The 14,716-nt window shown below is 41.1% G+C and overlaps 1 protein-coding gene across 1 annotated transcript in view; it reads right to left on the bottom strand.

The window, feature by feature from the left end:
- Positions 1-4,420: 4,420 nt before the first annotated feature.
- Positions 4,421-14,716, bottom strand: part of LOC142760579 (ALK tyrosine kinase receptor-like) — a 358,286-nt gene continuing 347,990 nt past the window's right edge. The window contains exon 4 of the mRNA XM_075863768.1: positions 4,421-4,620. Within this exon, the coding sequence (XP_075719883.1) occupies positions 4,421-4,620 (200 nt within the window). The remainder of the gene's footprint in view (positions 4,621-14,716) is intronic.

Here is a 14,716-nt window from a genome sequence, read left to right as displayed (position 1 = left end):
TGTAAATATATAGAAGCGCCAATAACCTCATAAACCCGCAGGAAGAGCTTCACGGATTGATGTGCTTTTACTTCCTTTATAATTTATAGTTATTTACAATTTGTAGAATTCAGAGCATCATTTTCCAGTTATATATAGAATTGATCTACATGAAAAGTTGAGTTACTTTGTAAATACATGACATTACTTATCCTGTACTGATCCTGAGTTATACACTGCATTATACTCCAGAGCTGCACTCACTATTCTGCTGATGGAGTCACTGTGTACATACATTACTTATTCTGTACTGATCCTGAGTTATATCCTGTATTATACTCCAGAGCTGCACTCACTATTCTGCTGGTGGAGTCACTGTGTACATACATTACATTACTTATCCTGTACTGATCCGGAGTTACAGCCTGTATTATACTCCAGAGCTGCACTCACTATTCTGCTGGTGGAGTCACTGTGTACATACATTACATTACTTATCCTGTACTGATCCTGAGTTACATCCTGCATTATACTCCAGAGCTGCACTCACTATTCTGCTGGTGGAGTCAATGTGTACATACATTACATTACTTATCCTGTACTGATCCTGAGTTATATCCTGTATTATACTCCAGAGCTGCACTCACTATTCTGCTGGTGGAGTCACTGTGTACATACATTACATTACTTATCCTGTACTGATCCTGAGTTATATCCTGCATTATACTCCAGAGCTCCACTCACTATTCTGCTGGGGGAGTCACTGTGTACATACATTACATTACTTATCCTGTACTGATCCTGAGTTATATCCTGTATTATACTCCAGAGCTGCACTCACTATTCTGCTGATGGAGTCACTGTGTACATACATTACTTATTCTGTACTGATCCTGAGTTATATACCGTATTATACTCCAGAGCTGCACTCACTATTCTGCTGGTGGAGTCACTGTATACATACATTACATTACTTATCCTGTACTGATCCTGAGTTATATTATGTATTATACTCACAGCCCTGATTTCTACACACTACACTTAGTCATGTCCCCTATACCTCACATGTGCACTATACACAGTACTTTATTATTTATTTATTATTATTACACATTTACTTCCATGCCCAACACACCACTCCCCTCAAGGTAAGTGGGAGTGGCTATCATTATTTAAACACACCTGGGCACTTCCCATCAACAGCATTCTCTGACCTGGTTGCGTCCTGTTTGGAACGGGTATTTTACCCACCACCTAATCTGTGAGTATGGCCTTTTCTGTGGTTTTAATTATACTCCAGAGCTGCACTCACTATTCTGCTGGTGGAGTCACTGTGTACGTACATTACATTACTTATCCTGTACTGATCCTGAGTTATATACCGTATTATACTCCAGAGCTGTACTCACTATTCTGCTGGTGGAATCGCTGTGTACATACATTACATTACTTATCCTGTACTGATCCTGAGTTACATCCTGTATTATACTCCAGAGCTACACTCACTGTTCTGCTGGTGGAGTCACTGTGTACATACATTACTTATCCTGTACTGATCCTGAGTTATATACTGTATTATACTCCAGAGCTGCACTCACTATTTTGCTAGTGGAGTCACTGTGTACATACATTACATTACTTATCCTGTACTGATCCTGAGTTACATCCTGTATTATACTCCAGAGCTGCACTCACTATTCTGCTGGTGAAGTCACTGTGTACATACATTACATTACTTATCCTGTACTGATCCTGAGTTACATCCTGTATTATACTCCAGAGCTGCACTCACTATTCTGCTGGTGAAGTCACTGCGTGGATACATTACATTACTTATTCTGTACTGATGCTGAGTTATACTCCAGAGCTGCATTTATAGTTCTGTAGGCTTCAGAGCTGAGATCTCCCCGTATATAACGCTTGCTAGGTGTCCGAACAGAGTTTACATTCTGATAAGTTCCAATTTAACCCTTTACCGACATTTGACGTAACTGTATGCTATAGTCCTTGGGCAGGGGTATAAAGAGGGCTCATGGGCTGAGCCCGCTCCATACAATGAAGGTGTCAGCTCTGTATTACAGCTAACACCCTGCACTAACAGCCGGCTCAGAGAGAAGTCTGATCCCGGCCATTTTACCGCTTAGATGTAAAAAAATAATAAAATAAACATAATTGGTATCACTGTAAAAGTTTGAATGATTACAATATAAAACATTATTTAACCTAAAGAGTGAAACAACAAAAAAAATAAAAATACCAGAATTGCTGTTTTTTGGTCACTTTACCTCCCTCCCAAAAATGCAATAAAAAGTATTACCTTAAAACGAGACCAATAAAATGTATACAAAAAGCAAACCCTCTCACCTCTCAATCGATGAAAAAGGAATAAAGTTATTGGTCTCAGAAAACGGCAACTCAGAATTTTCACAAATGGTCTTTACTTTGTAAAATTGGTAAAATATAAACAAAACTATATATATATTTGGTGTCGCCATATTCATATTGATCCACAGAATAAAGTTAACATATAATTTTTACTGCAGGGTAAACTCCGTCAAGACTAAACCCAAAAAAACAATAGAAGAATATCTGTTTTTTCCTATTTCCCCCAACAAAATAATTTTTAAATATTTTCTGTATATTATATGGTTCTGTAAATGGTGCCATTAAAAACTACAATTTGTCCTGAGAAAAAACCCAAAACCCTCATACGGCTATCTTGACAGAATTTTTTTTTTTTATAGCCTTTAAAATCAAGAAAGAAAAACAAAAAATGAAACGCCGAAAAATGGCTGCAGCAGCAAGGGGTTAACACAAAGAACTATATAACTGCTCCCCCGTATGCATCTTGCTGGCAGATTCCAATAACAACCAATGAAATTGTGAAATCAACTCCGTACCCCAGGATCATCTCGCTTAAAATAGCTAAATAATAAAAAAAAAATATCATACACATGACGAACATCAATTGGACAACAATAAAATTCTTCATACAGGTCAGACATCATCATATTATGAAGCTTAACTACAAACGGTAACGATGTATTTATGAGTCTGATATATTTAAAAATAAATATTTTAAAGGGACAGAAAAGCATTAAAATAACTCAACAAAAGATATACGCATCACCCTCCATGATATTTGACCAAAGGGGTTATACAGCTCCGATAGAGCTCTGTGTGGCGCCGTTGTTTGCCAGTCCTGCTACCACTAATTGGCGCACCCCTTTGTCCTGACTATAGGAGGCCATCTTTTATCATCGACCGGCCCCGTGGCCAGTATTCACCTCTAAAAACTCTCACATGAGAGGTCCAACCACGCACAGGGGGCTTTCTCCTGTATACTAGTGACTACCAGGGGGTGGCAGGACATGGACTGTTCTTACAGGCAAAGCTAGTCCTCCTCCAAAATTAGATTCCCTATTCCAATATAGGCATATTTGTACCCCCTACTTCTGCTCGCCCCGCAGCATCTGAACACCAGCTTTAGTAAAGGGGACAGCATCTTACTGCAAAATAAACTCCACTGCTATGTCTGCAATGGAGACCAGGCACGTTAAGAGCCGCCCTTTCAGCTTTTCTACACCGGATTTGTAGTAGACGGAAAGACTCATTTATTTGGGGTCTCATAGCAAAACGTAGAAGAGGGTCTAACTCCAAGACAACTGCCATTAGTAGATAATGAGTTGCGGTTGCCCCTGCTATACCTGTTACCCCGGTAGTTACGTCCATAGGTGCAGGGGAGGAGACCAGTGGTCATTGGTCATTTTGGATTGGACACCATCTCATCTAGAAGAAATTATAAAGCACCGGAATGTTCTCCTCCCTACTGTAGGTTGGAACCTTCTTCAACTGGAGCCTCTCATAGACCTTTTTGGTGGCTTACTGAGTGGTGCACACGTGACGAGAAAAAGGAAATATCTTGTTCATTGCGAAGACTATTCCCAACCACCATATTTGATAAAGAAAGAGTCAGACAGTAAGGGAGAGCCATGATCTCCCTATTACATCGTCCATTTCTTCATTGATCCATGGACCAGTTGAAATAATCCGGCCATGCAAGAACAGCCTTAGATGTAAACATTTTTTAGAGAAAAGATAAAATACCATGGTAAAGATTGAATTGTAAGGCAAAAGTTAGGAAGTAGATTGGACATCCCTGTCTTAGCTGATATATAGGAAGGTTATGCCACCACTGTGGAGGCCAGCAGGTGGTGGAAACTGGGGAAAAACTACTCAACACCAAGAATATATTCCGGACGCCAATATAGACACGTGTGAGATGGATATTCCTGTGTTGTCCCAGTCCCTTCCTCTTGCACTACTATTTTCTCTGATTGGATATTTGGAGTAGTAGATATTACATCGATCATTGGATACAGTATATCATATGTTTACTACCAACTTCACGTCCAATTCATTGCAGTTGTATTAGAGCAACTCACCGGCTTTTCTCCAGGATACTTGGTGCCTCCATGGAGTAAATCACCACATTGTCTGGATGAAGCCGTAAGGAATATTTCCCAGTTCTCTGCAGGAAAACAGCCATCTCCACTTTGCAGTTTGGATTGTTACTTCTCAGCCATGGACTGACCACTGTGGGACTTTGACCTCCGGGTGATGTGAAGAACAAGAAGTTCCCTAAAAAACAGAGACAATGAGAGAAGCGTTATACAACTGTGATTTCAACTTTTTACATATTATGAGTCCATGGGCACTGATCAGGGCTGGGACGGGGGATGGACAGCAGTAGTTGCCGGCTTGGGAACAGATGGCTCTACTGTGACTGACAGGAGCACTCTCACAGCTCTCTTGCCTATCACCAAGGTGGAAAATGCTTGAAATCAGGGACTTCCTTAAAAAAAACCAGTCTAATAATAACCGATCCAACCGCTCCGATCACCGGTACTAGGGGGGTTCCTCCCTTGCACAGCGCCCTGATTATCTTTGCTTGCACCATTGAAGTGTTTAACAGCTGGAATTGACATTTTTGATGTGATTTAGTCTGTTGTGTATCACAGCCACAAAGTGACAATGCCCATGTGATCTCTTTGATGTTGTAGTACATCAAGGTGCCCAATCTGCCACTAATACGTCAAGGTGCGGATAGGGAATAACAATAGCAGCCCAGAACTGCATATATAGTTCTGCTGGTTGTTATAAGAAACTGTCGACAAACTTGTTGCCAGACACACCCCTCACAGCATGGTAGAGGTCATATAATGTCATGCTCTCGGTTACTCTTCATTCTGGAAGAGATTTTTCTTGCAGATGAACATACAGTGCTTGCTGTTAAGATCAAAATTTATAGAAGGCAAATCACCAGAGTGAGCATTGTACAGACACTGAACAAGTAGGGGATGCTGGGAGATTTTATCTCAGACTTTGCAAAATTGTGAAAGTAGCTGTAAGGCTATCAATATATATATATAAGCTATAACATGGTGTTCAAAGACAAGCCTACAATTTAATTGATAGTTTTAGGTAGCCCCAATATATTTCTGTAGTCATTGCCAATGGAAATTACCACCCTGTGTCCAAGTGTTCAGTCTACAGGGAGTTTAATGCGTGCAGTATATTCCAATGCTTCTTTGCAGAATTTGAAGAGATTGGGCTCACAAATCTTCACTGTATTTAAAGTCTGCTCAGTCAGGTGTATAACATAACTATCTTACTGCAAATTACTGGCTAAGTGAGCGGCTAATCCAAGCTGAAAATACTGGATTCCAGTAGTGTGAGCATACGGACTGTGAAAACATGTTTGGAAATGTATAAGATGGCTTAAATTGTCAAGGTTGGATCAGGGTTGGCCTTACATTGGTTGATACCCGACATGGTACCTTCTGTTGCCCCCCATGATGTACAATCATACAGTGTACATATAACCCTACCATAAAATTACAGTTCCATACAGTATGGACCGCAAAATTGCAGTGATATACATTGTCGAAATAGCATTTCTATACAGTTATCTAAATGTTATACGGGACTCCAACCACAATACACTCCATACAGTCTACAAGTAGCAGTGCAACTCAATGCAAATGCCAAATAATACCGCCATGCAGAGCTCAAAATAATACCTCCATACAGTGCTCAAAATAATACCGCCATACAGTGCTCAAAATAATGCCAACATACAGTGCTTAAATAATAACATCATACAGTGCTCAAATAATACCACCATACAGCGCTCAAATAATACCACCATACAGTGCTCAAATAATACCACCATACAGTATTCAAATAATACCAAATACAGTGCTCAAATAATACCACCATACAGTGCTCAAATAATACCAACATACAGTGCTCAAATAATACCACCATACAGTGCTCACATAATACCAACATACAGTGCTCAAATAATACCACCATACAGTGCTCAAATAATACCAACATACAGTGCTCACATAATACCACCATACAGTGCTCAAATAATACCAACATACAGTGCTCACATAATACCACCATACAGTGATCAAATAATACCACCATACAGTGCTCAAATAATACCACCATACAGTGCTCAAATAATACCAACATACAGTGCTCACATAATACCACCATACAGTGCTCAAATAATACCAACATACAGTGCTTACATAATACCAACATACAGTACTCAAATAATACCAATATACCGAGCTCAAATAATACCAACATACAGTGCTCAAATAACTGCTCCCTACATAAAGTGAGCTATTGATGAATCTTATGGCAATAGGTATTTGGGCATCATGTGGCACTGCTACTTAGTCACTATACAGAATATATTGGTAGTGTATGATGGTGACGGCACTTATGGCATTGTTATCAGGGTAACTGTATTGAAGTTTTAATTGCCCAACATTTATCACTGATATATGAGCATCATACTGTATTATTAGATACTTTATGGCATGGTTGTTTGTACACTGTATGGCTTTACATTATATTGGGGGGAGGGGCAGCAACTGAATCTACCACACAGGGCACCATCAAACATAATGCCGGCCCTGACCTGGGAAATACATTGGTTAGGGCATACTGATGTTCTAGAGGGGATTCTTGACCTATAAGGGTATGATCACATGATTAACAAAATACGTCCGAAAATACGGAGCTGTTTTCAAGGGAAAACAGCTCCTGATTTTCAGAAGTTTTTTGAGCAACTCGCGTTTTTCACTGCGTTTTCGCAGCCTTTTTTCATGGAAGTTTTTGGAGCTTCTTTTCAATAGAGTCTATGACAAAACGGCTCCAAAAATGTCCTAAGAAGTGTCCTGCACTTCTTTTGACTAGCCGTCATTTTACGCGCCGGATTTTGATAGCGACGCGTAAAATAAAGGCTCGTGGGAACAGAACATCGTAAAACCCATTGCAGGCAATGGGCAGATGTTTGCAGGCGTAATGGAGCCTTCTTTTCAGGCGTAATTCGAGGCATAAAACGCCTGAATTACGTCTGAAAATAGGTTGTGTGAACATACCCTAACCCTTGTATGAGCCAGAGCGGAGAGCCCATAACAAGCAGCAGCAATCGCTCTGACTGAGCTGATCCATCCATGTAACACATGGACGGCGTTTCCTTTGAATGGCCCCTTGTAAGGCTGCGTTCACACGACCATGTTACGTCCGTAATGGACGGACGTATTTCGGCTGCAAGTCCCGGACCGAACACACTGCAGGGAGCCGGGCTCCTAGCATCATAGTTATGTACGACGCTAGGAGTCCCTGCCTCTCCGTGGAACTACTGTCCCGTACTGAAATCATGATTACAATACGGGACAGTTGTCCTGCAGCGAGGCAGGGACTCCTAGCGTCGTACATAACTATGATGCTAGGAGCCCGGCTCCCTGCAGTGTGTTCGGTCGGGGACTTGCGGCCGAAATACGTCCCTCCATTACGGACGTAACATGGTCGTGTGAATCCAGCCTAATACTACAATTCCTCTTTAGCAACCGCCGAAGGGCAAAGGAGCTGATGAAGGAAACTTCACCCAACAATCAGCTGGTCTTGGGGTTGTCTGTGATGTCATTTATAAGCTGTAATTCCTGATACTGATCCCTTTGGTCAACAAAGTAATTAAAAAATATTCATGAAGCCACCGGCCAAATTAAAAATACACTGCAATTGCCGTTCCCCCTCTGACTATATACTGGCCCTATTAATAATAGTCTGCAGTGTGTAGCCCATTAGCAGACCAAAGACTAACATAAACTGAACTATAGTAATAATAAAGATAATTTATATGATAATATAATTATAGCCATTTTTTTTTAATAGCTTTTTTTGGCCAATTGGATCCTTTTAGGGTAATTAAAGGATAAGTCTACATTTCTGCTTGTAACCCATTACATAAATTATCTAGGTTGCTCCAATGTAAACTTCCAAGGGATTTGACTTAATGAACTTTCTTCCGGTGTGTCCCAATAGGACTAAATGCCAAATATTTCAGTATTGCTGCACTTCAGACAAGGTTTTTATCAACTTCAACATGAGCTGGAGTCGTAAAGGGCCTCAGTGGACTGTTACGGCTGCAACGGTCAATGTTACGATCTTGCCTAGATCCTGTGACATCATAGTGAGTGACGTCATAGCACTTCATCTTCACTGTGGGAAAAGTGCATTGTTTCAGTTCTCTAAACTTGATCAATCTTGGGTATTTTAGTCGTTATTGGGTTTTAAAACATGTTAAATTTGTACAAAAATTTACATTTTCACCAGTTATGGAACATTGCACCGATCTAAACTGCAAATTAAGTGACTGCTCATGAATGTCGAAACTTTGTTAACGTCTCTCCCCAAAGGTGGGAATCCTGTAAGCTGCAAATCGGTTTGGCGTTGGCTAGACTGGGTTGTAGAGCCTAAGGAAAATCCTCGTTCTTCACCCTTAACCCTCACACGAGCGGTATGGACTTTTCCAATCGGATTACTGGTTTGCGGTCCCTAGAATAATCACTGATTGGCAGCAGGTGCACAGATGGAACTGGAGCAGTCAGGAGGCAACAAGCCAGAGGATAAGACGGCAACGCAGTCAGAGGATTGTCTGAGAGTCAGAACTAGTAGTAGGACAACAAGTACCAGGCGACAAATCTAAGAAGCCAGACAGATGTAAAATCCAGTAACAAAAGCCAAAAGTCATGGCAGAGTCAGGATAGTAGTCAGGAACAAGGAGTTAAAAAGGATAGATCAGCATATGAGGTGGTGAGACGTTGACCCTTTAAATAGTCCATCAGGACTAATGTTAGCAAGGAGCGCCGATTGCCATGGTTTCTTTCTTAGTTGATACGGGTGTTTTTAGAAGTAGGAAAAGTACATATTTTTTATGGAAAAAGTCCCTCTACTCAAATATCATAGTCTACAGAAATGTCTGGAACGACCAGATAGATTTCACAGGTATCAGTGCTATTCAAATACACCAAATTCTAGATTTGCCTTTACAGCAGAAGATCAGTGGAGCCATTGAAAGGTTTTTTTAAGATGGAATACATTTTTGGATTTCCAGTCAAAGACTTAGCGCATGGTGCCAAATTGTTTTGAATGTGAAGTAATTGATAAGACTTAAGTAACTATTGTTTCAATGCAAACTAAGATTTATTTGGACAAAATCCAATGCAAAATTTGACTTCTGTCTCAAACCTAAATTCGGGTGATTCTTATGTAAATTACATTGAGTTAATGCTTCTAAAAGCACCAATCCAATTCTGTTTACCTCTTGAATATGTAAAGACCAAATTTTGGAATTGGTCAAACTCTAAATTATGAATTTGGAACATTTCTCATATTGATACTTGGGTATTATCTGTAAAAAATCTAATAAAAAAAAATAAAAAATAGAAGTTTAAAAAAAATAAAAAAAATAGATATCCATTATTGTAAATCCGAAAATGACCACAAATAATGGGCAGGATAAATCCAATAACATTCAAAAATAACACACACTTTTCAAAGATGACAATTTCAATTAAAAAACAATCAGATTTTTTGGGATTGTTACAGAATTTAAAAAAAAAGTATTCCTTAAATGAGACCATTAATGGTAATCATTGGATCATGGAGTCATTGACGAATATGTTATATGTGCCTTACCCTTAATTGCCATCAATATACATAATAATTACCCGATAATGTAAAGTTTTAAAGGGGTTGTTTTCCTATTAGGGCATATGGATGTCAAAGGTCCCCCACTCAGGACCCCCATCCATGAGCTGGAATGGAGAGCCATTCTGTAAGAGTGGCTCCTGCTCTGGCGGACTCAAGCATTCCATGTTGATGGCCATTCCTCTAAATAGCTGGCATGTAATACTACCTTTCTTCTGTAGTGGCCGCTGCAGGGGAAATGTCTGGTTGGCTGCTGCTTCCCCTTTAATGGATCATTGTAAAAAAAAAAAAATGTAGGTACTACAGACATAATTTCCTTTGTTTATGGTCGTTTCATATAGAAATTTGTATTGTTTATGTATCTACAAGAGATCAGAGAATTTTTTAATATTCCCCCATTTCTAGTCTCTACGTTGATTTACAGTAAATACAGTCTGTATGTCCAAATACAAACATTGTCAGCTTAATGGGGTAGACAATATATTAAATTCAGGTAAAAATATACATGTTTTTAAAAATAAATAAATAATTAAAGCAGAAATAGGGGTGGACTGAGAGTGATCTGGGCCCCTGGGCATTAAAAGCCTTAGACCCCTTACCAAACACTAAAGCCATGAGACACAAACTAAGAGCGGATTTACACGAACGTGATATACGTCCGTGCAACGCGCGTGATATTGGGGCAGTGCAGACTGTCCGTGATTTTTGCGCAGTGTGCGTCCGCTGCGTGAAACTCACGACATGTCCTATATTTCTGCGCTGTTCGCGCATCACGCACCCATTGAAGTCAATGGGTGCGTGAAAATTACGTGCACCACACGGCAGCATTTCCGTCGGACACGCGTGATTCACGCAACAGCAGTAAAAAGTATGATTGAAAACAGAAAAGCACCACGTGCTTTTCTGTTTACAAACATACAAATAGAGTGTTATAATGATGGCGGCTGCGCGAAAATCAGGCAGCCGTGCATCATATGGTGAGGACACACGGAGCTGTTAATTGCCTTTTGCGCGTGCAAAACGGCGCGTTTTTTGCGTGCGCAAAACGCACACGCTCGTGTAAAACCGCCCTTAGATGTGATTATTATTATCTGGATCCTGCGTGTTAGAAACACACTGGACCTGCTCTCAGCTGAGCCGTCAGTCCTGCTGACCTGACGGATTCGGCTTTGACAGCAAGACACAGCTTCAATGTATAGAGGATATATAGATGATGTATCTCAAAAAGTAATTTAAAAAAAAAAAACAATATAAAAGTTGCTTAAAATCACATAATAAATTGTGTTATTAAAGAAAAGAATAGAGTTCAAAGGTTTACACAGCCTATAAGCACTGTATGGCGGAATGATATAAACACTTTATGGCATTGTTGTTTGGGTTCTCTATAATGCGATTTTTTCACTATGTGGCCAAAGTTCAGGGAGCATGGTGTAACGTTGGCAGCCACTTATCCGGCTTCTGATAGCGGACGTTAGCATCAATTACCATAGTGCCTGCATTTCCTTCTCCTCCCCGGGGACGCCGGCATGTACTTCTTCCGCCCGTGGCTCGCTCCCGCAGGGTGCGCGCGCGTCCTGCTGATCTCTTAAAGAGCCAGCACGCACCACTATAATCTTCACTAGCCTATCCCTATGCACCCTGCCCTACTTAAATCTGTCCTGCCCTCTTTCCTGTGTCTGAGCTTTGTTGTGTCTACCCATGTTCGTTATTGCAAAGGGTCCCTTATTTTTATCCTGTATCCCGTATCCAGTAATTGTGTTTTTTCCTGAGCAAAGTCTAGTGTTGGAGTCCAGTTCATCATCTGCCACGCCACGTGTCATCTGCCACGCCATGTGTCATCTGTGCCGAGTGTCATCTGTGCCAAGTGTCATCACGCACGCCAAGTGTCATCTGTGCCAAGTGTCATCTGTGCCAAGTATCATCTGTGCCAAGTGTCATCATGCAAAGTGTCATCTGTGCCAAGTATCATCCATGCCAAGTGTCATCTCTGCCAAGTGTCATCTATGCCAATTGTCATCACGCCAAGTGTCATCACGCCAAGTGTCTGTCACACTTCCTACCCAGGTACTCTTATCCTAGAGACTTCCATTGACTATTGTTTGGCCAGCTGCTACTTCGCTATGGTGGAGCGGCCTAGTGGGTCCACATACCCCACAGCTGTGACACATGTCAATGTCGGGTCTGAAACCTGCAGTTCTGTCAATTATGTGAGTACTTAAGTTTGTATTATGTGGGTATGTCTAGCACTATTGTGTACAGTGGGGCACTATCATCTATACTGTAGTCCATCATTTTCAGGTTTCATTAAAAATGATAATTCTTATAGAGTTTCAAGGTTTTCCTTGACTGCGCATATTAAAGAGTTATGTCCCCATAGTGAATGTTACAGTGTGGTTTCTACATTGTATCAGTTAGTGATTGGTATCTCCATGACAATAAAACGTCCCGGACTCCACCCAATTATTACGTCTCTTCCTCTATACTGCCATGGAAGTTGTAGGAAGTCATGTGCCGAGTAATCTCCACCCAGGGCAAGAAAGAAAATGTAAGTTTAAAGTGAGGCTTTTATGGTTTGGTGTCCTACAGGTGGGTCAGTGACATGACAAGATGTGATGAGTGGAGTTTCCCTTAAATGATTAGGATTGGGCAGTATTGGGATTCAATTACAATAATGAGTGACCATGTTAGTGCATATGACCTTGAGGAGACCATCAGCATGGAGGAATCATTATATTTCCATCATTACCACACACATTACAATAACCAGATGGAGGGGTCGAATAACTTCTGTCTGTACTAGAAAACAGGAATTTAATTGCTCCTCAATCTTCCCAAAAAAAGTATCTAAAAATGTCTGACTTCAGCGAGGAGGCATCGAGTCCGCACGCTGTTCAGCTTCCTATTGAATGTGCCATTTCTGTTGTCTATAAACATCATTTTGTACAGCTGGCATTGGCTTTGAACCAGGGAAACTGAATTTTCACATCAAATGTGGTGCTAAAACTACAGCGCAGTCAATTTCCTCCACTCCTGCTTCGTCTGCCCATTCATGTGGGCAGAATATCAATAAGAACGAGTCTTAGATTAGAAGCAGCGATATTTGTGGGACTGGAGCACAGAGATAATGGTGCAAAAACGGCTTCATATTCTCAATGATGTTCCTGCGTCTGAAGAGTCGTCAGTGATGTAAAGATTGTTCCCCAGCTCCAAATGTCAGCACTTTATTGTCTATAGACCCCAAGTGTCAGTGTCCTGGCTGTACCCCAAGTGTCAGTGTCCTGGCTGTACCCCAAGTGTCAGTGTCCTGGCTGTACCCCAAGTGTCAGTGTCCTGTACCACAAGTGCCAGTGTCCTGTACCACAAGTGTCAGTGTCCTGGCTGTACCCCAAGTGTCAGTGTCCTGGCTGTACCCCAAGTGTCAGTGTCCTGTACCACAAGTGTCAGTGTCCTGTACCACAAGTGTCAGTGTCCTGGCTGTACCCCAAGTGTCAGTGTCATTGTCCTATACCCCAAGTGTCAGTGTCATTATTCTGTACCCCAAGTATCTATGTATCATTATCCTGTACCCCAAGCGTCTGTGTATCATTATCCTGAACCCCAAGTGTCAGTGTATCATTATCCTGTACCCCAAGTGTCAGTGTCATTATCCTGTAGCCAAAGTGTCAGTGTCATTATCCTGTACCCCAAGTGTCAGTGTCATTATCCTGTACCCCAAGTGTCAGAGTGTCATTATCCTGTACCCCAAGTGTCAGTGTATCATTATCCTGTACCCCAAGTGTCAGTGTATCATCATTATCCTGTACCCCAAGTGTCAGTGTATTATTATCCTTTACCCCAAGTGTCAGTGTATCATTATCCTGTACCCCAAATGTCATTATCCTGCACCCCAAGTGTCAGTGTCATTATCCGGTACCCCAAGTGCCAGTGTCATTATCCTGTACCCCAAGTATAATTTATTTTGTTGTATGACCTATTCATCCATGTGTCATTGCTCTTAAACGTTCCATCCTCCAGGGTCTCTGTATAGCAATGTGGCAGTGAGGTTGCTGCTCCCAACAGAATAGATATTGTGGAATTACTGACAATCATGAAGTCGTATCCAGTGTCATCACTCCAGTCTCGGGGTATAATGCATCATTTACATTGTTCACTTTCCCCATTGTTTGCTGCGTTATTGTTAGGAAGCTTCTGAACATCCCTTTACATGTTAATGTCCCACTATACTATGGCTGAGATCCAATAGTGCACTGTGCTGCATTGTATTCTAGGAGATGTTGCTTTTGTTGTCTACATTAGATTACTAAGCTGGGGAAGGCTGGAGAATTGTCTTTGAGGAGCTTTATCCTTTTACCCTTGGAGAGACGTTTCCTCTTTTGTATTGTGTTTGTTTTTATGTAACATGTGAAGCGACTCTTCCACATCTAATATCTGCTGGACGACGGGGTTCACTGTGTGCGCGGTGTTATTGCCATAATAAGAAGGAAACGGTCTAAACTTTTTCACTTTCCTGCCATTAATGATTTCATGTCTAAACTTTTCCTTGTTTCCCCGTAGGATGATGACTGTGGCAGCGCTTTATCTAGTAGAGAATAAATGGCTGGGAAATGTTTGGACAGAGAGAGGAGGGTGAACGGTGTCAGGGGGTAAGAAGAGAGAG

This window comes from Rhinoderma darwinii, chromosome 4 (genome assembly GCF_050947455.1).
Source record: "Rhinoderma darwinii isolate aRhiDar2 chromosome 4, aRhiDar2.hap1, whole genome shotgun sequence".
NCBI classification, from domain to species: Eukaryota; Metazoa; Chordata; class Amphibia; order Anura; family Rhinodermatidae; genus Rhinoderma; species Rhinoderma darwinii.
The sequence above is the reverse complement of the archived record's forward strand: the minus strand, read 5'-3'. Positions and strand labels throughout refer to the sequence as shown.